At 38.2% G+C, this 27,436-nt stretch overlaps 1 protein-coding gene across 5 annotated transcripts in view; it reads left to right on the top strand.

The window, feature by feature from the left end:
- The window catches only part of LOC124167698 (titin), a 290,842-nt gene that overhangs the window by 167,588 nt on the left and 95,818 nt on the right, over positions 1–27,436 (top strand). For all 5 annotated transcript variants that reach the window (XM_046545725.1, XM_046545709.1, XM_046545700.1 and 2 more), the window contains one exon: positions 25,296–25,418. In XM_046545725.1, the coding sequence (XP_046401681.1) occupies positions 25,296–25,418 (123 nt within the window). The remainder of the gene's footprint in view (positions 1–25,295; positions 25,419–27,436) is intronic.

Raw genomic sequence — 27,436 nt, 5'->3', positions numbered from 1 at the left:
AGTTTTCGCATGCTTAGTAGACGAAATTTTCAGGTCTTACGGCGCGCCCGGTATTACTAGTTTTCAGGTATTACTAGCCCTGTACCGCCGCGGCGGTACAGGGCTAGTAATCATTGCACTTGTATTTGACTTCATTGAGCCAATACCTGTCCATATTTTCCGACTTTTTATTATGTGTTTTCTCGAGTTAAGGTAATAAAACATTGAGAATTTCATATTGAACGCAGTCTTGGTGATGCTAGTCACAAGGCTTTCCTTGGAATTTCTGTATTTATTCTAAAAAATCACTTCATTGAAAACTATTGCAAAGTTCAAGTAACGGATTTTACGGTCTGGAAGTGAAACTATAATTATGTAGTGATTAACTTAGGCCATTTATGACTTCAATTAATAAATTTCAAGAGATCACTGTCGATATTTAAGGGCTGTGTTATAGCGTATTTATCGTTTTGCTTGTTCATAATAAGCCTTTAAATGACGTATATTTTGCAAAAGAGTAGAATTTATTGAATTGGTACATCAGGTGCTTGTGTGCTATGTGAGGGGCTGACACATGTCTCAACTCTGTCGAAAATGAATACAAATATATCTCAAAGTTAAAGAAAAGTATAAAAAATTAGAGGATGAACGTACACTTTATAGTTGTTGGTAGGATTTAGATCTAAGTCAGGGCGAAAATAATTCTTCCCACCCGTTCAAATGTGCCACCAGACTGTCGCTTGTGTTTCTCTCTACTGACCTTCTGCTCTTTAAAAAATTGTGGATTTTTCAATAGCGAACTTCTTATGCTTTTATTGCCTTTTCTAAAGGGAGGAATTGACTTAGGAACAGGTTAGATATTCCATAACGTTGTGTGGAACGGTCAATAAGCCTCCGTTCCTCGCTTATCGCGTACTAAGTGAAGAGCTTTCGTTGGGACTTCGCCAGCTGGAGTGCATAAATGTTCGCCTTGCTAGTTTTTGAGGCAAGATTACTTTCTACTATTTCTTCTCATTCTACGTGTTCAACTGAAGTCGCAAATTTATTGAGCATTCAAAAATACACGTCATTTATGCTATCAATTTTGGTCTGTTGTTGATTTATTTCATTCATATCTACACTCTCACATTATTATTTTTGCCGGTGCGTAAGTATTTATGTAAAATCGCCTCTCAAACTGGCATTTATAAGCGTATTTATAACTATTTTTTTTATTTAGATGCAATTACAATGGTATTTAGTGGGTATATTTTCAGAGAAAAATGTTGAGCGCCCTGCCTTTAAAGAGGATGAAACGATATGTAGAAATATCTCGGTGGTGGCATTTAGTTTCATGCAGTTTTCAAGGAATAATTCCAACTTGTTGGTTCAATACGTTCTTAGGCAATGCCTCATCTGTCTCTGCATCGACTCAGTATAAAGCTACCAGGACTGTAGCCTCCACACGAGCTATTAAATATGGTTTGCTTATGTTCGCTATCACCACATTAAAATTCCATTTTGATGCAAAAATAATTGAACCACGGAGGCAATATAAATTTATTGTAAACGGAATATCGGAAGAATCGCTATCATCGTCCTCTTTACTCTTACGGAGTTATTCGCTCGGAACCTTAGGGAAATAAACTCCTGCTACACGGCATTTGCGGATTCTATTGTTCGAGGTCAAATAGAATTCTTTAAATCCATCCATTTTGAATCCATTATCCTAAATTTTCATCATGTGCACCTTAATAGATCCGATTTCGTTAAAATTAAGTCGCTTCCCAACCCTGCGTGATTTTTTTCCTTGTGTGGCTGGAATTCGCTTTGGGCTGCTGAGTGGCATTATCACTGCTTGTGGGAAGAAATGGGAATATGGGCCTCGCTTTGCGTCAGTGTGCCCGGAATTCCATCGCTGCACCCGCTCCTATGCGATCTCACGCGAGCGATACCTCGTGGCATTTCCCCGGCCTAGGCTCCACTCCTCCGGTGCATTCCTCTCTAAAAACAGCCTCCCCGAGGAATTTCACCTCCCCAAAAAGTACACTGCATTACGTAACGTTGTCGACCCACTAAAATAAAAATTACTGCGTAATATTGACTTAGATTTCATCACAAGTATGCTATTTTTATATTTAAATGTTGCTTAACACGGAATTCTCTATAAAAAACATTAAGTCGTTGCTTCGTGCATGGTTTTCTGATTATGTTTCAAGAGTGAAAATTATATTTAGATCTCCTTTTATCATAGTTGTATTTTATGTTGTGATGTTAAAAGTCAGCCCTGGTATCCTGAGTGTAGCGACTCAGGCAGATTGCTGCTAATTCTGGAGTTCGATTTCGTCTTCAAGCTTTACTCAGGGTTTAAATAAAAAAGTGATGTCAGGCGAAGTATTGAGAGAATTTCGATGTAACTATTGCGTGCTTACCTTTTGAAAGTGCGGCACAATCTTAAATAATTCTGTAGGTTTTTAAAGGTTCACTCTATAAAATTTGATGACTATAAACAATTTTTCTTATTACATGAACCTGATGTGTTAAAGTGTTGGATATTGTGTATAGTTAGGAAATCTACGTAATCAACATTAAAAATATCTTTTTCTTTTCGAGTGCAAAGCTTTCCATGTGCAGTATTATCCTCTACTTCTTTCAGTTTTCACTTTGAATTTCAGTTTTCGCGGCACATTTATTTATTTCAGAGCAAGATTATAAGAATTGTACCACGTGAAGCAACAAAATTTTTAAGTGTGAGAAATTCCATTGAAATTGAAAATTTTAATGCATTAATTAAATCAAAATAAAATGCGACTATAGTAGCTCTAATTTTACTCAACTAGTACACTTTTTCGAGAATTGCAGCTCAGCACACGACTTTCCGTCCTATCTGGACGGACTGAGTGCCAAGTTTGTCTTTTTTTTCATCATTAATTTTTTATTATTATTATTCATATAAGTTATGATATGCTTATCATTATCACTTTTACAAATACTGAAAATTGATGGCCATTATCAAGGTTACACATTCTACTGAACATGTACAGTCGGATATTATCCAACCAGTTAGCCATCAGCGCTCAATTGGCCAGACAATCGAATGAGTTCTCATTATAGATTCATTTTCGATAAAATAATTGGCCATAGGAAAGCGGATTAGAACAATCTTTGTCGATAGAGAGGTATCGTTATTGTAACCGTTCGCTAAAGTCACTACTGAAACATCGATAACACAAACCATCGACAGTGGTTTCGATTGATCGACAATTTAATTTCAACTTCTTTTCGCCACGATTTCGACAGATCAGCCAATCCTCCCTCCACGCCCACACTGAAAAACTCCTCCCCCTCCTGTTCTTTCTGACCCTCATCCTCTTTCTCTCCCTCCCCCTGTCGCCTCCATTTCGTTCTCTTGATCCGTATACTGTGGCCGCGCAGTGTGTGTGTGTTGGATGAGAGATGCAAGAGGGGGTGGTTTTTAGAGGCCCAGGATATTTTTGGGTTCCGTCCGTGTGACGGGATAGGCCCACGCTCCCTTTTAGACCTCGCGTCATCGTTTTCCCTCGCTGCCTCTTCGCTACCTCCCCACCTTCCCTCCCGCAGCCCGGCGCGGTGCGGCGGCGGCTCCGCGCCCGCCGGCCCATCGCCAAGGGTAGTGGGCGTGTGGGTACCGCACCCCCACGCTCATAGTCCAGCCATCGGCGTTTCCCTTCTTCGCCCTCCGAGCACTCGTAAAATTTGTTTCCGTCTGCCCTTTTCGGCGTCCGTAAACTTCCTCCCAGATTTCATGACCGCTAAGATCGCGTTTTGAGTGTTGTGTGTGCGAGATTTTAGATCGTTGTGGGTGGGCGAGACAAGATCCATCAAATATATCACTGGTTACGATTTTTCCGCAGTTTCCGTCGATTTTTACTATCCAGAAGAAGGTGTGCGGTATGATTAAGGCATTTCGCGGAACATTAAATAAATTACTGCAGCAGTGGCCATATTTGTTTATCTCTCCAAGACTACTGCATATTCTGCTATGAATGCGTCGATGTATGATATCAAGAAGAAATTGTGCGGTATGATTGATATATTTTACGAAATGTGAAATTAATAAATGTAGCGTTAGTCACATTTGTTTGTCTCTCCTGTTTCCGTCGACATTTGCTGTTTGCGAATTCTATTCTGAAGAAGTGAAAGTACAAAAGTATCTTTCGCCAAGGTGCAGGCAATCCAATAATATTCTCGAAACTTTATTCACAGGCCATGTTATTAGTAAAATAAATCAATATTTTTTTTAATTAAAATAAATTATTTAATGGTAGACAAGAACTATATAACGGTGTCCGAATAAATGCTAGAATTCGAATTGTCCAAGTGAACTGAAAAAATGCGTCTACTTTTTATTCATCTTTTTTCTCTAAATTCATTACCCCTTGCGGACACAAACTTTATTCATCACATAGCGTTGGTACGATTGAGACATTTTACGACATGAGTAATAAATAAATCATTCGGCAATTTTGTTTGCCTCCTGTGCCCAAGGTTTTTGTGATCTCATGTTGAGAGCCCAGTCTTCCCGTAGCGGCGGGATATTGTTTTTCGACTATGCAAGGTTAAAAAAATTCATATAGTATTTAAAATATTATTATTTTCCCGAAAGCTTCAATAATTTGAATTTATTGATAAAGACGAAAACTTATTTCGCATCCACATAAAACTTTTTTTTAAGTGCTAGCAGTATTAATACTGTTTTAATTTCTCAAATATATATACATACGAAAATTAAATATTTTTGTCAGTTGTTTTTCGAACCTCTTTGTTGTCTTCCAAAAAATGGAACTTGAGAATCGAGTCTCCAAATATATATCACATATTTTTTAGGATATTATTTCCCTAACATTCCCTCTTCAAAAAAGTTTTCTCCAGCTCAACATATCCTTTTGATTTTTTTCTGCATCGTTATGCTTAATTCTCCACTGGATGATTAAACCCTTGTCTGCGTCACACATGTGGACTCTCACGGAAGCAAGCGGATCCTTTTAAGGCGGACTTTGCAAGCTAAAGACTTGGAGCCGGATAACGACATCGACGTTGTGCGAAATGTAATGAATGAAGTTTTTGTCCGCTAGGGGTAATGGAATGTAGGAAGAAAAAAGAGAAGAGTAAAAAGTATACGTCTATTTTTAGTTATAATGAGCAAGGCGAATAATAGTCTTCATTTCGACGTCATTGTTTTCTTGTTTAGCGTAAAATATTTTTTTGAATGAAAACAATCACTTTTTAGACTGACAAATACCATTGCCTAAGAATAATTTTTAGAAAAGGTTATTGATTATCTTGCACGGTAACGAAGGATATTGAAGAACTTTAAAAATTAAAAATTCGATGGAGCGACAATTGATTGATTTCCAGTGCATTTGGAGGGCAATTTGACTATTCACTTATTTAATAATCATTTTTCGTGATTTTTAAATAAACTTTTTTATTTTGCCTTTATCTTTCCTGAAAATCGAAATTTTAGATGTCTATAATGAATTAGGTGTACTTATTATTCTTCAAATTTGAGTTATTTACGCCTTCAAAGAAATCTTATTCTTCTAATTTTAAATAAACACTCATTGCAATGTAAAACTGTCGCATTTATTCGGTATGTTATCTTATTTAACTGCTTAGCTGATGATATGCTAGGTGAAATTTCCCTACCCCGAATGAATGCATGAGACTTAATGAGATCGATAACTTTTGTGGTTTGTGGATGAGCTTTATTGTTCGACTGCATTGGTTGAAATATTGCGGATATATTTCCTTTAGGAAAGTTTTGTCAAGATTATAGGATTATGTAATAAAATATGAAGAGCATAAATGAAAACGGAATAGAACGGGATGCTGTGGTGAAAAAATTGTTGGATCGAAGAATACAGTTTACATTATTTTATTTTGCATCTTTCCATTCCTTCCGAAGGGTGTCATCAACCTCATGCTTACACGTGCAAAACTGGTATGGTTTGTTTCAGTTTCCGGGCACTGTCCGGGCATTAACCGCGAACCGAACCGAACATGTGCCCTTCTCGAATTCCTTCATCCCTTTACCGCTTTAATCTTCCGCGCTGTCGTAATCTTTTTTCCTCATTGCGAAGGCATCCGCAAAACTTTGTAGGGAGTTCACCCAAAATGGTTGAAAATAAGAAGACTCGGTAGCATCCAGACTCCCGAGAAAACCTTTGCATAGAATACTCACGGCCTGATCTCGCCTTATTCAACTCTCCTCGCCCCACCGTTTTGGCGCTGACGCGATCCTCTTCGAGCGATCGGCAATGGGAACGATAGTCGATTCCGATCACGTATTTAACTCCCTTTTAAAGGACGCCTCACACGAACGGGCACGAAGCTTTGATGGGATCGCGCCAATAGCGGAATGTCGCGGTCAAAATGAGAGGGATAAGAGAGAATCTTCTTTTCCGTCCTTTTCTTCCCTTTCCCTCTCTCCGAAAGACAGCTCCTCTCACCATGTCCTTCGCTCCCATCTGCGGAAAATCACGCTACGCACTGCAACTGTCCGCTACTCCTTCCTTCTTTGAAGGGAGAAAAAAAATTGCCAATGAAAGCCTTTTCTCACTCTCGTCTCTGATTGCTTCGTCGACTGCGCATCCTTTCCTGTCGTCTCATCCCCATCCATTATTCATCCTCATTTGCGTCACATTCCACACCGACTTATTGCCTCTTCTGCACTCTTCTGGGGATCTCAGTCTCATTTGCAGCCCTCTCTCGACGGCTGATTGGAAGGCTTGTTATTTCCTCATCAAACTCTTTTGCTTTTTTTTCTTATTTTCGCGCATTGAGTACGTAGTCCATTGAACCGTGAGGCCTCTCTTTCCCATGGCCAGTTTTATAAGCCCTCTTTTTAATGGTGTTGAAAAATACTGCGATTCAGTGCTCGCGTCTCGTGAGAAGTAGCGTGGCTTGATTTGTATTGAATGATTTCTTGCCATATTTTAAAGCCAATTGCATCCGGTTTCAATTTATTGACTCATAACTTCTCTTTATGCATGGGGATTAATGAATAATTCGTGGTGAAAATATCGTGACGAAAATTTGAATATCCGTATTGTGATCTTCATGAAAGAGCACAAATGGTAATTACCACACTTTTTAATTCCAGAACTCAACAACCGACCATGGTTTCAACAAATTGTAACAATGTGTTGAAACCATGGTCGGTTGTTGAGTTCTGGAATTAGAAAGTGTAGAAATTACCATTTGAGTTCCTTCATCATGAACTCAAATGGTAATTTCCACATATCGAACTTCCACTAAATAAAGGCAGAAGTGATTTTTTACGTCCGTGTTGTGATTTTTTCCACGTTTAGTTTTCATTTTATTGTCTTCCCATCTTATAATTTAGTTATATAATGCTCAATATTTCCCAATAAAGCAAATAAGTTTGATTTCAATTTTGCATGTACCAGTATTATGCGTTTTTTTACCGTGCACGTTTCATCTTTTAATCGCTGTAGTGATAAATGAAAACGGAATGGAACGGGATACTGTGGTGAAGAAATTGTTGAAACGATGAATACAGTTTACATTGCTTTATTTAGCATCTTTCCATTCTTTCCGAAGGGTGCGTCAACCTCATGCTTACACGTGCAAAACTGGTGCATTTTTGAGGTAGAAAGAAACAACTGTCTTCCGTGATCACTGTTTTCCACCTGATTACTATTCCCTATCGAAAAACAACTGAACAATGTCGTTCGTTGCTTCGTTTTTTATTAGCCGCATACGTTAGCTCTGTCCACGCAGTCAAATAAATATCTTAGGCCTTCGTGGTAATCGATGTAAATACTTTGCAAACGACAGCCGGACGTGTTCCATTGTTCGTTTCCGTCTTTCCGTTTGTTTGCTTGAAGACAAATGGCGAAAAAATCGAATGTCTCCGCTACTCTCACATACGTCCTTAACTGCCTGTTATCCCCAGTCCCCCCTCCATTCACTCCGTGTTGGGAGCCTTCGTCGCTGTTCTACTCGGCCTGGCGTGGGTGCGATGTTCGTGTTTTATTTTTTTAGAAGGCTTTTACGTTATCCCGCGTTTTCAGTCGCTTCTCTCGCGAGGCATTGAAGCGTCCGTTGGGTGTTGGCTCCTTCTATTATTTCAGGCACCGAGTTGGAACTTCACCTCACGCGAAAGCTTAATCCAGCCGAAAGCCTTTCTTCGCCTCGTGCTCGCGATCCTTTTCCGTCTTCCTCATGCCTTCCACTATCGGTCTTTTCTTCTCCTCAAGGAGAACAACATGTCATCCCATTACGTGAGGCTTGAGGGCGGAGTAGAAGAAGGATATGACGTGACAACGTTACCTTACGTGGATATTCCGCAAAGAAGATTACGTAAGGAATTTTATTGCACTCCTTTACTACTCCTTAAAAGAACGCTCCGATAACAATTTACTCACTTATTGGGTGAGTCATTATTGTAATTGGAAAAAGCTCTCGTCCAATTTAGTTTCCAGCCGTATTTATTCCGATGTCTGCTGAAAAGGTACTACATCCGTGATCACCAAGTGATTCAGGATGTGATTTTGCATATTGAGGATATTTTTGGAGGGCATTGAAAACCTGTAGCACCTCGTTTTATAAACAACAGATGTGTGTGATTTTTCATCCATAATTTTATGCATGCACACAATGCACCCTAATATGTGTTACATTATATTTTAATTAGTTCATTAAAGTGCTTCAACGAACGCTAAGGTACTACGAATATGTCCCTTTGTTTGTGTAACGCAGTTATATTATGCGAGCATTCAAGAATTGAAGCTCGTTTATGAAGGCAAGTTATATCTGTATTTTATCATTCATAATTGCACTTTGGCCTGTAACTTTTAAGTAATTACTCTGCTGTGGATCTACCAATTATTATCGTCGTGGATTTCTCATGCGCCCTGTCAGTACTGTATGATATGGCATTGATATGTTATCTCGAGCTGTAAAAATTTTCTCCTCTACGAATGAGCGCAAGTAAGCAAGGTTAGGGTGTCATGTTCCCAACCAAATTCTCATTTCTTTGTCCCTCACGGAAGACGACAATATCCATACTAATTGTTTCACAACGCACAAGTTTCCTTTCCATAGGGTTATGGAAATGTAGAAGTACTTGTTTTTGTCGCTTAAATAATAAAATTTGCTTTATTACATTAATTCTCAAAAATAGTACGTCAAATTTAGGTTGTCAGTTTTCGCAGAGAAGATAATATGTTGAGGAAATCAGTTCCTAGCTGAGCTTCTCGTTTTCCCTGAGGTTGGTAACATTATCCAACTATTACTGCTTATTTTTGTCTTTTAATTTGAAAATAACATTTAAGTTCGGAAAGCCTATGATATGTCCTAGTATTGAAAACTATTTCTCATGAAAACGATCATTCTTTTTTGTTTTAACTCAGCACTCACTAATTGCGGACGAAGTTTACGGGACAAGAAATACGGCAACGGTTCAAACAATTTTTTAATGAAATCACATCCGTTTTTTGGCACTCCTCCACCTTGGCGTCTCCACGTATTTGTTGCGGCCATCCATTTTCATTCGTCAATCATTCCCCGCGTGCCTGCCATCTCCCGGATGCCTTGTCCATTAAGGCGCGATAAACAAACCTCGCTCGCTGAAAGTCTTGTGTGAACATCGCTGCAGTTTTTCTTCCCATCAGCCCCCTCGCGTGTTGCTTCTCCCGTGACAACCCCACTTGTTCCATCTTGATGTCTCCTCATCGAGTTTCCGATTGAGACCTCGCACAAAGGCCGCGATGACTTCATTTTCTACATCCTCTGCGCGGCGGTCGGCTTTTTTGCTACTCCCTAAGGCACTCGGTGTTAAATGATCCAAAGTCGCCAAACTGGAAAATTTTGCTTGTTAACTGGGTAAAAGTAACTTTATTGGAACTGATGCTAATATTAACATTCACCCATTTATCCTCTAGTTCCCTTTTCTGATTGCAAACAAATATGTTTCAGATTTCCGTCTCGATTTTCTCTCGACGAACACACGGAGACGTTAGTGGCGCTAATGAATGATATTAATTGTTAGACTAAGTTCTCCTGTCAAAGGAGTATATATGGGAGCATATTTATTTTGTAACAAGCCAATTTACGAAAAAAGGATCGTAAAATTTTTCGTTTATTCTGGTGAATGAGACTCGCACCAAACTCTCATACAAAAATACGTCATACTTTCAAACTTAAGAGTTAACTTAACCATGGAACTTGGTTGCATGCTCGCTGTATTTAATTGGTATTATAGTCTACGGTGTAATACACTGAGTATATTATACGCCTCCCCATTCCGTTGTCTTCATTTAAATTTTCAAGAGCTTTGATATTTTATGCCATGACCATGTGGGACAGTAGGTACTTTATTATCAGCTTTGATAATTCGAAATATTTGTTCATATACATGATTTTTAGTCTTTTCAGAGAAATTAAATGCATTTTATAGATATTTTCAGCCATTACCATGAAATTTACTTAATCGCATTATATAGAAGCTGTAACTTTCTTGCTATATAAATAAGCATATGCTCAAGAGCTTTATCATAATAAGGTAATGAAGTTTTTCCTCAATATTTATTTCTCTTCCTTACAGAGATCATGCTCATCCTTTCTAAACTTATTTCAGACAATTAATATTTAGCATTCTTTTCTGGAAAACTGGGCAAGTGTCCTTGTTCGCGATGAAAATGAAGGACATGGCGGAATTGCGCTCGAGTTATTTTTTTCTAACTGTGGTTTTATTTTTTATATTTTATTTAACTACAGTTGTCGTTATTTAGCTATTTCAAATAAATTGATATTGAAGCGCAGCTTATAAATTGTATGACTCACTCTCTAGAGATTGCCTATTTAGATATTGTGCAACGAAGTCCATATTACGTTCCTCCTCTAATTCCTAACTTCTCATTCTTGAAGCGACCTGCACTGATCCTTGAACCGTTTCTGGTTAGCATTAATTAGCTCCTTGCCAGTCGGTGATTACATATGGAGTCTCCGTGTTACGGAGGCAAAAGTTTCCCCATATCTGTCGATCATCATAACTGGTTGGGACGCTCTCGTTAAAATCTCCCCTCCTCCCGATCTTGCCGTGAAGAGGATACGGTGATCCGTTGGTCGCTCGCGGAAGGGAGGACAGCGTTCCTCCGCGAGTGTAAAACCAGCCCGGGCACGGTTTTATAATACGTGGGATTCTTGTGGTCACTCATGCCCCCTCTTATCTACACCACTCCGGCGTCGTAAACATCGTCTGTCTGGGACCGCTGCCCCCAGGCCTTTCATCACCATTCGTCTCGCATGCTGATTCCTGAGGTCGATATCCTATCCCATTTCTCCTGGAACGCTTTTGGAGTCTTAAAAAGACCTCAACTGGGTATGTAACGGAGGTGCGGGACATGGCATGCATGCACAGTCGGTAGGTAATGCGGTGTCGGCGGTCGGCCGCTGGCTCGCTCGGTTGCCTTTTGGTTTGGTGGTGGTATTGGTGACAGCAGCGGTGGGCTGCGGCGGGTGTAATGGTGGTGGTGGTGACGCTGGTGGACGCCTTGTCTCTGAATTGCCTGTTTCTCGTGTGTGTGACCACGTGTTCTTTCGTTCACGGTGGACCCAACTCCTGATACTTCCACCTCTTATTATTTCGTTTTTCTAGTTCTTCTTCTATATTTCTGTCATTTTTTTCCCTTTGAGATCCCTGATTGGAGCGTGTTGGGCGGCGGAATCAAGGACTAAGTTACCTTTCGAGTAAAAATGCCTAAGACCTTTTGGATATGTGCACGACCTAGTGTTTTGGTTGTTGAATTTTTAAAATTGGGTTTTCCTTGTAAAAAAAAGTTCAACGTAAAAGTAAAACTATTTTTTCCAATGATTGTAAATGATATAGAGGGTAAGGAATCGTCTCTATTTTTTATTTTAGTTATTTTTTGTCTCCCTCTGAAAATCGTTGTTTTTTTGTTGGCCAATGATAAATGGACAAATACTTTCTCCTTATGACGGCCAATTATTAAGTCTCCGTTTTTGTCTCCACTGGAGTATAAAGATTTCTTTTATTGTTTTGCCCTGTTGTATAATATAGTTCATGCACAGTGTTTTAAAAAAATGTAGCTCATTTGCTTCCACGAATAGCTAATGAATAATAGTTGATTTCCGTATCTTTAATCAAAATTCTATCCGCGTATAGACACAATTCTCCTGTCGTTATAGCTGTCGGTTACTTTTCTAAGTTGGGCTCCATTTTCATTTTGATATCATATTTCATATTTAGTGGCAGCTAATAATAATAAAAAAATGCCTACATGTTTTTAATCTATAGAGATGAATTTTTACGGCACCGCGGCTGTATATTTCAGGTCTGAATGGCTATTTGGTGCTTTTATTCACCCTAGCATACATGTTGAACAAGTACCCTTGACCAGACGTAGCGCGCAGTAACGCTATGGGGTCTCAAAAGATGAATCAGCGCGTTAGAGGTCTCGTAATAGCCTTGCCATCACTTGGCGGTAGTTCCATTTAGGATCGTTTGCTAGTAAACGTTTGCGTTTTTATCACCGTCTTGCCGTAAGATATTTTCGTTCACCGTCGTGGGGTTTTCCCGCTGCTCCACAAAGTGTATGGCCTCAGTACCTCAGTTTATTTTGCATGGGTGGGAAAATAGTCGTTAGTTTTCGAGTCCATCCCTTGTGAAAAAAAGAATTTGGCGATGCAGAGGGAAGCGCACATATCCTGGGGGTGGTATATCAGCCTTGGGGGGTAGTCCCCTCGCAATGATGATTCTCCCGCCGCGCTCCATCCAGATCTAGCCGCCCGTCCGACCAACCTCCTCTCCGTCTTTATCCCTTCTCAGTTACGGCACCTCCTCCGGCTTACGGTCTGCGGGTGATGATGACGCACCTCTTCTCGGCTCTCCTCCTCTTCCCCTCCTCCCCTTCATCCGCGACTCCTGTCTGTTGACGGGCATCTTCGAGCATCTTCGAAGGCGCCCGTGAACGAACGTCCCTCGAAGGGACCATTTTTCTTTTGTCCAATAAATTTTGTTTCCTGGGGATTTCCTCGTTCGCCTCCGAAACTGTGAAAAAAGTAACTTTTGGAGAAGTGAGGGAAGGGAGAAGATGCATAAAATTAACTTGGGGAAAACAATGTTTATAATGTATGTAATGTACCGCGCATGATATTGCTTTCTTGCTCAAAAAATCATGTAACAGGAAGCCGTGAATCGTATTTGCTCACTTCATTCTCTGAAGGAAGTTAATACGATTTTTTACGCATGTTTATCGCTAAAGGAGTGTTCTTAGTTATAAAAAAAGGGATCGAAAAGGGAAAAAAGAGAAAATATTAAGGGAAAAAAGGGATTATGGGAAGAAAATTTGGGTCAGAAAATTTTGTGAATGAAAACGCATAACTTAAAAAAGAGAAAAATGAATGCATGTAATGAATGAAAGTACATTTTGGACTCATAAAATTTTCCAAACGAGGACACCCCCAATGGAAATCAAGTGCGGGAGGGATGAGGGTGTAGAGGAAGGGTCTAGGAGGTGGATGCTGGGGAAAATAAGCACAGCATCCGACCTCCACCACAATCTCCGTGTGCACATCACTTAGGGAACCGCCAGCGTCGGAGTCAGAGGAGGGGTTGGCGAAGATGACGGCGGGCGGTTGGTGTTCCCTGCCACCTATGTTTCGCCGGACGCCGAGGCGTCTTCATCAGGCAGTAACCCGGAAGAAGAGGGGTCAGAGGAGAGCACTAGCGGCGAGTTGAGGGACCCATCGCTGACAGCGCCACCTAGGAGGATCTCCGCAGGATGGAAGCGGTTGTGTCAGGGAGCGGCGGCGACGAGACTGCAGCAGGAACACGGTCGAACATGAGCGTCGACCTTTTTCGTTATCATTCCGATGACTTCCCCGGGGTGGAAATTATCCAAATGAAGAACTATTGACGTGGGCTTCTATCATTATTGGTCCACAAATAAAATTATTCCAAAAGTTGAAATATAGATGGTTATTGTAACGGGATTATTATTTTCCAAGATGAAATTGGTATAAATATTGCTAATTTGACCTTTGATGGTGTGTTACTAATTTTTTATGGTCAAATTAGAGTAAAATTGAGGAAAATGTCTTAGTTATTCTAATTAGAGTTTTGTTTCCATGTAGAACGAATTGAAATATTTACTTCTGATTGGTATTTTTATGCATTAGCACCTTGGTCTCTCTAGTATCACTGCTTGAAATCACGCAGTATTTGTTATCTGCCTCCGCAATATCTGATTTCGTTTATGCTTTTTTCCTCAACCGTAGAGAAGTCCGGCTTATGAGCATGGATACATATACTTGTATGATTCCCCTGTGTCTTGTTTGTTTTCTGAGGGAACTGAAAGCTTTTCTTATCACATGTACATTATTTTGAGAAAAAATTAAGTTTTTTAAAACCAGGGATCGCATACTTAAATGTATAACAATTTCACTGGAACATTAATCTGCAATCATGAGTGGATAACATGTTTCGATTCTTCTTTCTTTTTTGTTCCATATCACCTACTTTAATAATGTCCCTCATCTCGTAATGCTTGCTGTGAAAAGTATAGGATGAATTGATGTTGTATTGAATTTCAGTTTTGTGATATTTGTTGGCTGAACTTGCCATATTGTTAATTCTTTTTAAAAAGTTTATCTTGTTAAATCAGTCAAAACTATTATTTTTGGGTAGTTTAGTGGATCCAAAAATATTTGTTTGTGTATAGAATTAAATACTTTTATAATTGAAAGTTATGTTAAAATTTTAGAATGAGATAAAATAGCGGTATTTCTTCCCCCACGATTAAGTATAACGAAACGGCAAAAAGACTGTCTAATCTGCGTCCGGAATGAAATCCGAGCCATGAGCTGACCGCACTTTGTTCCACAGCTGGTTTTAACCTAGTAGTTGATGAACAGTCGCAGAAATATCGACAGCTAATGTGAAAATCTCCATTATTACATTCTCAACCTGTGATTATTACAGTCACAGCTTTTATAAGAAGCAGATCCGGAGAGTTAAGTCAAGGAACCGAAATTGAGAACTCGTCAGATGTATAACATATATTAGGCTTAGTATAACCGAACTCCTACATTTTCCAAGTAATTTCTCGCAGCTTCTCACTTTCGAATTCTACGGAAGTTGTCACAGCTTGGTATCCACTCCGACGTGAGAAGGGAGTTCTTATAACAAGTGTTATAACTCCAATTGGATCATTTGCCGAGAAGGCTCAGTTATCGGTCTTCCATCTATCTTCCCTATGTTTAAATAAAGAACTATGGGAAACCATGTTACATTTGAAAGAAATGGGTCGTTGAGTTTAACAATGATTATAAAAGTAAAACCTGCTATGGATAGAAATAAATGCGACTACGTTTTGAGATATTTTCCTGGGTTTCTTGAAGATGTTTCGTGGTGATATAAACGCCAGAAAAAGCACCTTTCCAGGGTTGTTAAGCCTGGTAATGCTTTTATAACAATGATATTTATTTATTATTCTCAGTATCATTTTTTGCTATAAGTGCCTTCAAATAATGTTTTAATAACCTTTGTCTCAATGGAGAGCGATACTTATATTTGTTTAGTAAAGGACTTTTTCTTAGGGAAAAATTTTCTCCTGTTAATTACCTGCCCTTGGGATACGCAAAAACGCAATGATTTATAATGTTTATGATCAAATGTTACTCATTTCAGTTTTTTAAGTTGCCTGGTGGGTATTTTTTAATGATATTTGGGGAAAATTGTGGTGTGTCTTTTTATTTGCTTCTGGCAAACGTTTATCGAGGTAAAGGTTATGTTGATATACGTTTCAAATACAAGGTTAAGTTAACATTTATATTTGGTTGGGTGCGAATTATATTGTTGAATTCACTGGTTTTGTGCCACCAAAACAAGTCGTCAGCAAAGTTGCTTTAATTTTTAGTGTGAATTTTTAATAAGAGCCAATAGAAGAGCTTTTAATCACCTGTGCTGGTGCCATAAATATTTATCATTCTGAAGATATAAATGCATGTATACATACATATTTTGGCAAAAGTATATATATTATTTCATTTTGGATATTATAATTTCGAAAATGCCATGTCTGTATGAATTATATATGTTCACATTTTAAATTCTCTGTATGTATGATTTAAGCCATACTTTTATAACTACTTATAGATATTTTTAGTGTAAATATATTCCATTTAAAGGAAAACTATTTTATTGTTTGCATTTGCTGGAAAGGCTTAGGCATAGTAATGCATACAATTTTAATGTCACTGCCTTTTTTATTATACAAGTATAGTTTTTTATTTGCTTTATATACGTATTTGGTGATAGCAAATGACTGAAGTCAAACTTGTTGTAAGACAAGTATTAAATATTTACTTGCCAATTAATGTTGTGTTTGTATCTCATAAATAATAATTAATGTGATGCGAGCATTTTCTTCGCGCTTGGGACCACTCGAGGTTGCATGTATGGACGTCTGGGTGTGTGAATGTATGTTATTTGTTGTAATAAGTCTGCACTTCAGGACGCTTATTGATATTATAAGGGCCTCGGTGTGGTGGACCATATTATTTTGTATCTTGTTGAGAGAACAATAAAATATCACCATTAAAATCATATGTGTTCCGACTTATCCTCTTTCATTTTTAGCCGCTGAAAGGTAATCATGAGTTTATCCATATCCATTTTCTCTTTGCTATTCATATTACTTCACTCGTCCCATTGGTGTGATTTGATTTTCATGTAATTCTTTACCACTTCAAATGCGGGTAAGGAATAGGATAATGGTGCTGTTGATTTTAGGCTTAACTAAATGAAAACTTTCCTTTATGGAAAATGAAAAAAAAATACTTCGTCCAGTTCACTATTATATTTGAAAAAGCATGACACGGGTTTCATAACATTATTACGTCGTCAGATCAGACCTGACGATGTAACTATGTTATGATAACGGGGTCGTGCTTTTTCAAATATATTAGTGAACCTAACAAAGTATATATTTTATTTTTCATGGCATAGTAGTGAATTAAAGCAAAAGTTGAATTGTGATTATACTTCAATCATTCCTGGGCATATGTGATTTTTTGGCAAAAATTTGATTCAGTCTTGCATTTTTAGAGTACTGGTTGTGTAAGATAGGAGAATGCTCTAAAGGATTCGATTTCATCTCCGCAATCCCGTACTTTTCATCAGAAAAAGGAGAATTACCTTTCATCAAGAAAAAGTGAAAGTGAATTTCTCTTTCAATTACAGTGATTGAAATTATTCATTCATATAATGACGTTGTGTTAGATATTTTGTTTCCAAATATTATCAGAACTTACTGTTTGAAATTATTGGAACTTACGTTATATAAATTTATTACTGAATACAATTTAGTATTGTTAAGAGCCGTAAACCGTAAGGACGACCATATTCGCGTTAGTTCAATAATGTTTATCATTCATTAAACCTTTTTCTTGGGCTATAACCTTGCTGCAGTAGAAAGGCTTGCGCGTTCTCGTAACACCTACAGCTGCACTGGAGGGATTAATTCTCAGCCATACCATGTAGGGCCACCCATGCTAGATAGATCGTAGGGTAGGAATCAGACGAAAGGTGGGTCACGTGATGTTGTCACAAAAAGCACTGTTGGAATAGATGTGAGAACCCTACCAACTATCTCTTCCCTGAAAATATGAAATACAGCCAAATGAGCCTAGGAAACTCATCAAATGGGACCCGTCCGCAATGGGCGGGTCATTTACGGCAGCGAGGTCGGCAAGGCCGTCATCAACATGCGTTACCCTTGCAATGACATCAGCAGCGGCATCCAAAAAAGAAGATCAAGACGATAGAGAAGGAGAAGGCAGCAATTATCGTAGGGACATGGAATGTTAGGGCAATGATGAGGGCGGGTAAGATGTGAAATATCTAGAGGGAAATGAAGGAAGGGATAATTTTGGGACTCCACAAATATATGTGGAAGGATAGTGGGGATTACAGGAGTGATTGTTACTGGGTTATCTATAGTGGTGTGGAGGAAAGTTAACGTAGGGTAGCTTTGGTAGCAAGTGGGAAGCTTAGTAAGGGAGTGGTAGATATAAATCAGGTAAGAAATATGATTCTGGTGGTAGAAATTGAGTCGCGATCCACCATCCTAGTAGTGGGTCAAGTTTACATACTCAATCACAATCATAGGGAAGAACAAGAAGAAAAAGCAATATAATTTTGGAGTAGAAACAAGTTATTCGTCACAAACAGGCGGTTTAGCTGTCAAAAAGGGCAGATATACAGATGGAAGAGTTCAGGATGGTCATGTAAGAGTTAAAATAAAAGGCTAGTGAATAGCTTTACCTGGAGTGCAGCACTTTACGGTGCGGAAACATGGACACATAGGAAGGAGGTCGAGGAAAGACTGGAGGCCTTCGAGAGGTGGGTTTGAAGCAGAATGGAGAAGGTGAGGACGTAGAGGAGGAGGTATGACTATGTGCTGGACACGGTGGGTGAGGGGAGGCAGCTCCTAGAAGAGATACGGAGGAGACAGAAGGTATGAATGGAGGGAGCACTTAGCGAGGGGGGCATGTTGACAACAGTTCCAGAGGGGGAAGTGTTGGGTAAATGAGGGAGACGAAAGAAAAGAATACGAAGTTTTAGATGGAATAAAAAGGAGGAGTTAGTGAATTGAAGAGGGAAGGGCATGAAGGAAGGGGAGGCTGCTAAAATGCTTCTTAAGTAATCCATAAAACACTACCGTAATCGGTGGAGTACTGTAATAATAAAACGTATCCTCGGAATTTACCATTTCAATTTTGGTCACAAGTCCAAAAGTCAAAAATCTATCTTATTTACATAAACTCTGAGACTGCATCTATTTGTGAATTTGTACGAAGAGCCTTATACACATCGAAATATTGAATTGAATACTTGCAATTTTCCACGATTATAAAAGTTATTACTACCTAGGTGACAATGTCACTTCATCATCTTCAGCGTACAAATGGTGGGTATTGCATTCAATTTATACCAATTTTAACTGGAATGGAGGACAGTAAGGGCAGAGAGAAGGGGGAAGGAGATGGGAAAACCTGGTTCCTATGAAAAAATTGTTCCCTTTCTTCTTGTTTCTAGCGGTGCTACAGAGGGTAGAATGTTGGGTAAACAAGGGAGAGGGAGACAGAAAATAGAAGTTTTAGATAGAACAAAAGGGAGTAGGCATTGGTGTGAATTTAGGGGGGAAGTCCAATACGGGAGGGGATACTGCCATGATACTTCGTAATTACTCCATGCAAACCTACCTAAATAGGGAGAATACTATAATAATAATGCGTTAAAAATAATGCTGTCTTAATAGACCACACATATCTAAAATTTACCGTAAGATAATTGTAGGTATTTCAATATCCTTGAAACTATAAATACTATGTCATTATGTTCCCCCTCCGCTGCCGTCTTAAAGAGAATTGAGGAACGGCAATGCATCTTAGAAGTAGTCTCAAATTATATTGCTTGTAATTTTCATTTGCACTGGATTGACAGAAATCTCTATAAACTAAAAATAATCGAATGCTTTTTTTTATTTTTCACTTCCGAAATTATACCTCCCTGTGAATATGAAAACTGTGAGAATCAAATCCTATCCTTCAATGTGGTTACCTCTCTGATCAGTTTTTACGCTTGATTTTTTATTTAAGCAGAATAAACGCAATAGCTAATATGCTTTATTAGTTGAAATAATTTATAATAATAGCTATTTATATCTTCCTCATGTTATATGTAGATCTTAACTCTTAATTAGCTCTTAAATAGTTTTTAATTTTATGTTTTTAAAACTGCTTTTTGGGGTTCCGCCGGAATTATTCAATCATTGAGTATAAAACAATGATGGAAAATCATGGTGTTTCTTCTTTGCCCAAGTCCTTGTGTTTCATGAGTGTCGTATGTGTTAATGTTTGAGTAACAAGCTTAGTAAATTGGTAATATTTCATCATAATTACCATTTGTTTCTCATGGAAATTCATTGGAATTGTAAATTGTACTGATAAACGAGGTTATTTTGCTACAAGATTATTCTAGCTTTGCCTGATTCCTCACAGTTCTCACAATGTTTCAGTGTTTCATGCACTAGAATTGTTTTTTCTGCTAGAAATGGAGCCTATCTTCCTTAATTTTCCACTTGTTGATTCACTCTCATATTTTTTCATCCCATCGATTCCCATATCCGTCAAATTTGCATACGCTCATTGTCTTATTTCGCTTGTTCCGCATCTTAAAATAAAATTCTCAATGTATTGCCATTACATTATGATAATTACACTATGGCATTGATGTACAAAGAAGGAGAGGAAACATTGGAATGTAGATTGCTCCTGTTAAGGTAAGTAGAAAGAGTTACAAATTAATATATGGCGCATAAATATTGGTGGAGTTCAGGAAAATTGTGGTAGGGTAATGTGGCGATGAATTAGTGAATGGAATAGGATGTAATTGTCACTCATTATCTGTTTGTATTACCTAGGTACTACTGTGGGGATAGTACGAGGTTAAATCATTTATTTCCTCGAGATCTAGGTTCAGAAATAATAGCGGAGCCAGGAAATATCTAAACTCCATCGGGGCACACTACTTCCGAGGCTTAGGTGACCACATGCAGACGGACAGAATTGAGTCCATAAACATTTACGGATGATGAAACCTGAAAAATTTAAATGAGGAAAAAAGTTGGCTGTGTCTGAGAATAAACTCAAATTCAAATAATCAGTAAGACCTCGAAAAATGATCCACTAGCTCGTATGATTTTTCGCCCTAATGGGTGAGATCAAATTGGAGGTAGAGCAATAGGATTCTTAAAATTGTTATGCTTCCTATGGAAAGAACATTCTAGGATAGATCGCTAATAGATAGAAAATAGTAATTTCGGTTTAAATTATTTTAGTAACATTATTTGGCATGTTTACTGGGTGAAAAATAACACTTTTTTCGTATGGATCGTATGGCAATTTTTGTATGGATCGGGAAGATAAACCATAATATCACTATGTTAATGAGGAAGTGGGGAAACATTCGAAAACAATGATGATGAGAAGTTTCGGAAAGACTGGGCGAATGGAATATGGTATCAATAATTTCACGGCGCAGCAAGCGCCAGTGATGGTGTCAAATGGGAAATGTAATCGAGCAATAAAGGAGCATAGGCAAGAAAGAGGTATGGTGGTTCAAGTGATTATCGGAGAAACCTCTGAGGAAACGATAAGAAAAATGTTACTCGAACCGAATCTAAGACTTGGAATCGGGTAAACTAGCATAACTATGTGGATGATAGAGATTTAGTAGCGCTATAAAATAATTTTTCATGCCTTAAGACATAATCAACACGAGAAATTTTAAATCACTTCGTCAATTAAAGCCTGGTGCAATGACATTTTTATTAAATAATCATTGGTACCATGCCACTGACTCTGGTAACCATGGCGTATAGTCCTTGTGATGTGCTTGTAATCTTTCACCAGTTTTTTATTTGTGACTAAAGATTTTCGTGTCGCTGTTGTAAATACAGTGAAACCTTTGTTCACGGACACCTCTGACTTAACGGCAGAGTTTTATTCACCGGCTGGAGGATATGCATTTGTATAACGATAGAACTTTTGGTATACATACACTTATACGAACACTTTTTGGGCACAATTTTACTGTTTTACGGACACCATCGCTATTGGTTTTCTGACCGATCACTAAAAAATTGAGTTTTTTTAAATGAAACGATTTCATTCAGCTGGCTAAAATTCCTACACTATAATACTTGAGGGGTAATATTAAGCATAAAAATGAGGTTTTCTTTTGTTTACCTTCGAACTACGGACACCTCTCACTTACGGACACATTTACAAGGACCATTTTTTTCGTAAGTGAGAGGGTTAGCTGTATTCATAGGGAATACCTGGCTGTAGATCACATGAACCTGAATACAATTACAAAATATGAAAATTTCAGATGGATAATGCGGCCGTAGTCGTCTGCACAAATTTCATCGGCAGCCAACGTTTCCTTACTGGTTAAAATCTATCCTACAGTCTGTTCGAACGGAGCTAGAAAGGATGTGAACAGAACAATAGGTTGAGAGAGGGATCTTTAGACGATTTCAAGACTATTGTCAATTTGTGATGTAATCAATTGATTGATTAATTCCCTCGCCGTTGACACATATCTCCGCTATGCAGTAGCGTGCTTCTTTGAGTCCTCCTCCGGCTTCCAACTCCACCCTTGTAGCCCGCATCACCTCAACAGCCAAACTCCAAGAGTCCATATCACAGGGAAATATTTTCATTAGCTTTCCCCGGCGTATATTGTTTTACAAATATTAATTAACCTTTTGGATTTTTTTTATATCATGGGTTTACCAAACATCTACTATTTACTAAGGAGAAGATGTGCCAAAACTCTTCATTTGCTGTAATTCTTGCCCTGATTTCACTATTCACCCATTAATGTGACTTAAAAGTTTCGATTTTTCCATGTCAATTACTCGCTCGAGATATTTTTAACTCACACACAATTATTAGATTCTAAACTTCAAAAAAAGGTTTAAAAATCCGTAAAATCCATAAGTAAACCAAATAAACGTTACATAAGCAGGAAAAAATTTTTAAATGAAACATAAGAAGTATGAAGAACGTTTAAAGTTCTCTAAAAGAGGCATCATGTGCAGTGGCCCCTTGGATATTCAATTTATACTAGATAGAATTTTTTTCGGACCCCCACTACAGATGGTAAGTTAACCCCCACTTAGCCCCTCTTGTTCCTATTCTGGATTCGTCAATGATCGTGTGTAAGGAACATAAAAGATAGCGTGTATCACGAATAAGTAAAATTATCGTGTTGAAAGTATTAAAGAATAATTACCAACGGGAATTGACAACATAAAATTAATATAGTATGAAATGCACATAGTGATTGTACGTGGGTGAATTTTAATTGTTATGTATAAGAGTGAGAGTTGGTTATGAAATTGTTTTAAGAATTAGAGAATATTATGAATTTATTTATAAAAAGTGGCCTTTGCTATGAAAATTAACAAAGCACAGGGTCAGGCTTTTCAGAGAGCCGGATTGTACCTTTTTTTGTACCCATTTTTTCGCACGGACTGTTGTATGCAGCATTTTATAGAGTTCGCTCTCTCGGTGATATTTATATTTGTGTTAAAGAAACCTAGAAGTTACCGACTACAAGATCGTTATTTTTAATATTGTCTTTAAAGAAGTTTTGTAAATTGCGTGCATTATTCAGTAAAGGCCGTTTTGCACGGGGCACGGAATTGCGCAGATTAGAGCTGCATTCATTTCTAAAATGGCGTGGAATTGCGCGAATGCATGAGCGAAATTAGAACAGGGGCTATTTTGCCGTCTCGCATCCACGCATTCTCGCATGTGTTTTAGCAATTCACCGCTTTACACGACGCAATTTTGACTGCGCCTTCGCACGTACGTCAGTTTGCGCAATTCCGTGTACCGTGTAAAGCGGCCTTATCAGACGTCACGATTGTTCCAACTGGTACTCAAACTCTCTTACCTATATTTTATTCACATGTTTTGTAAATTTTAGCAAGAAAACAAGTATAAAGAAAGTACTGAATGATACACCTTCTCTAATGAAAACCCAATAACACCGTTACTTCACCGCTACTTATTCTTTTATAGCGTGGAAGTGCGAAATTTTCGTTCGGGTTAACTAGTTTTATTTTTTTAACTTCCTCGTGGCCCAGCGTTTATTCATTACAATGGTTGTTCATCTTAAATGTGAAGAGTGCCGCAGTGTTTGCAGAAATGTCTTCAGTAAGAAACGGGAACTCTGGATCTAGCTATACTTATCCTTGGCGTGACGCAACCCGTTGAAGTTGTCAGTGCCGCGGGATGCATCTTGTCGCAAGGCGTCGTCGCTGAAATTTGATGTTAAATTTTTTTTTGCATTCAACCAACACTTTAAAAATAACGAAAATTATCGTAATAAAATTCTAATTTGACAATTTGCGTTCATAATAAGACCAAGTCACACTCCCCAAGCACATTTAAGTCAATGCACCATTAATTATTTGGTCTCTTCACGTACAAATGGATGAACTGGCATTAAATATTAGAAATTGTTATTCACAGATCGCATTCGCTTTCTTCAATTGATGATAATGGAATGTCAATTGAAAATTAGCAGTTAAATTTAAAAGGAAATTGACCATATTAAATGGCCGCCAATCTGTTTACTCACTGCATTCTTCTGCGTGAGCTTGGAGCGGATGATGCGTCTTGATTGATGATTTCAAACACGAATAAAATTTTTTAGTTACTCTTAACCATTTATTGTTACTTACTCTATATATAATAAACTTCATTAAATTCTACGCATATTTTGTCGGCTTACCCTGGCACTGAATTCCCTATTCCCTCTGAAGTATGCTGTCAAAGTTATAAAATTTTATCTAACCTTTGCATTTATTTTACAAGGAGCAATTGTTGGAGGATAAACTACCTACCTATGAAATGAAAAATTCACCCAAAATGCCTTGGATCAACTGACCCAAAAGAACACCTACAGCATATCTAACTAAAAATACGTGGTTTTGAATGAAATCTATTTGATTTGAGGGGAGATAATTATAAATAGTTAAGAGTTAATGAAAATGATTTCGTGTTTGTACTCATCAATCAAGAGTAAAATCCGCTCTAATCTCACGCAGAAGAATATACTGAAGAAAATATTTTTATTTTATAAACCTATTTATGGTCTTCAGATACTCTCTTTGAATGAACTCATTCGTTGACAATAACCAATGAACTAAGTTATTTAATGTCACATTCATGCAAATTGCGAGTGGTGGAAAAGTCCACCCAGGCATTTATTGACACACCAAAGTGGGCTGGATGATGACGTGCTTTTTTTACTTATTGAACGTATTATTTGAAATGTTTGTGAAGTTAGATAGTATAAACTCCAGCTGAAGCACTGAAGTGTAAAAAGCAAAACTGAAGCCACAAATAGAACGCGGGAGCGCACAATCGGAAGACATTGAATTAATGGGATGTAACCGAAATTATTTTTTTCATTGCTTACTTCGTGTGCATAAATAGTATGAAAATTTTTAAAATAAAAAATGGGAGAAGTTTAGGTTGAAAATGCTACCCTTCTTCACATCGAGTTGAAGCGGAATGATCCCACTGTGATCATAGCATTTGATTATCTAAATTACCGAAATAATTGAATTTAAAGTTACCTTAATATGTAATCTTCTTATCAATTCAGTTGTATAATGACAAACAATTTTTTTAAATAGGATTTAATTTTCTCTTTACAGAGCAGGGACTGGCTGCAGCTGAAGATAGTTGAAGCAGTACCGGAACCATCGAGATTGGGGTCCACTCTTGCCGAAGCAGTTGCCATGCAGATAGCTCACGATAATGTCCTGATGCAGCTCCAGGTTTGTATTTAAGTTGCCAGAGGTAACCATAGTTTTAATGCCCATGAGTGTAACCTTCGTTATAAGGTTTCATGAAAGTTTTTGGCGTGGGCTGCGCCACAGTCTCATCCAAAATAATAATGGAAGTGCCCTGAAATTTAAGAATATTTGTCTTAAGTTCAGTTTCTGTTGCCAAGCATGGTCAGAACTCTATTTGGATGCAACTCAAAAGAAGTAAGGGTTTCCTTTGATAGATATCAAGCGATTAATTGGTTTTTCAATGTTACTCTTCATTAAATACAACCCGTCTTCGAAATTTACTTTGATGGTCAAGGGAAAATATTATCTTAATTTTCTTACCAAATACTTAATTCTCTCGGCAATTTTACGGAGGTTATTCGTGTAAGGTTTTGCGGATTTACGGAGCCCGTTGAGGGTGTTAAAGCTAGATGCTAGAAGGTGGCAGGTTAAGGAGGTATTCGCAAAGCCGAACCTAGAATGGACATCGAGATCGATGCATCGAGCAGCGTGAACTACAGAGACGTTTGAATTAATGCACTAGTGAAAAAATATTACCCTGGATGAGGAATGGAACTACGAACCTTTGGCTTCATAGATGTCCAGAAATGAAATCGAAGTCGAGTGTTAAGTGAAAAGTCATGAAATATCTCGTAAGGATGGATGTATATTCACACACTCAATTTTTAGTTTTTATTCAATTTAGTTACTTCAAAATTGAATAAATGTCATAAATTTAAGATAGGATTTCATTAACTTCGCATTTCAAAAACCAGGCGTGCCTAATAGGGAGGAGTCGATGGCGCACTGCACATAAAATTAATGTAATATTAAATAAAAAATATCAGTAAAATTAAACGAAGAATTACACCCACTACAAATGTAGCCCTAGAAAAATTCACATAAAAGTGTCTGGAGAAGAAGTGGAACATTTGCTTCTTTGGGAGTTCAGCCGCCAGATGGGCTATGAGTCAGGGAGCTGAGCAACGTTGCGACATCATTAACTTTTTTAACTGTTTGTTAATGTAAATTTACATTTGTTATAATGTAAACAATATTGCGTTCACGAGTATTTGGGTCGGTGTGGTAGCCAGTGTGCTGGGATACCAATGTTTGCCCTGGATGTCATCCTGGGTAGCTGAGATCACCTCTCATCTATGGAGGAGAGTTTTATGTGGTATTCCGATCCCTAATTTTATTCTGGGGGCAGGGAAAAATTGGAATGCACATCTGTACTGCTTCCTCCCCAAAAACGTTTTTATGGAGCAACTTGGGTCACACATCATTTAGGTGGTTCGAGAGTGGGGAGCACTTAAAGTTTTGATCACCCCCTGCCAAAGACCCTAGAGGTGGCTCGCAGGGTGTTATGTAGATGTAGAATTACAGCATACCCTTTGTCCATTAGATGGAGCGCTAAATCAACGCCACCAAAGCAAATGACAATATGTATAGCTGTCAGTCGACTCGAGCGCATATTAAAAAAATTGCAAAATTGACGGAAGCAACCAACGGGATTAAGATGGGGTAACTCTGCCTTTTTTATATTGCCGCATAGGCAGTAGTGGTAACAAAAAGACGAAAATATATTGCTTACGGACCACTTCGTATGCCATTAAGGTGCCTATTTCATCCCATGACCATTTAGCGAGCATGATCAATGAATTTTCGCGGAAAAATTTGTCCGTGGTTCGATTTCGGGCCATAGCGAAGCACTGGTACATCGTAAAAGGGCTTAACCACCGTTCAAGCGATACGTTTGAAAAATAAGTACGGTATTCTCATTTGAATGTCCCTGCTTTCTCCTCTAATAGTCGAAAAGCGGACTGAACGGAAGCAGACATGAAGCAGACGACAGGCGGGGAAAAATATATCGATCAGTATCGATTATACCGATCTCGCCAAACGATATATTGTGGGACTTCAACAAGTGGTAGGCCGTACAAGTTTTCAAGTTCAAGTCAATATTGTCCTCGTGTTTTTTTTTCTCGGCGTGAAATATGATTGTAGGGCTGATTTTTCAG

Source organism: Ischnura elegans, chromosome 1 (assembly GCF_921293095.1).
Source record: "Ischnura elegans chromosome 1, ioIscEleg1.1, whole genome shotgun sequence".
Classification (NCBI taxonomy): domain Eukaryota; kingdom Metazoa; phylum Arthropoda; class Insecta; order Odonata; family Coenagrionidae; genus Ischnura; species Ischnura elegans.
This window is presented reverse-complemented; position numbering and strand designations above follow the sequence as displayed.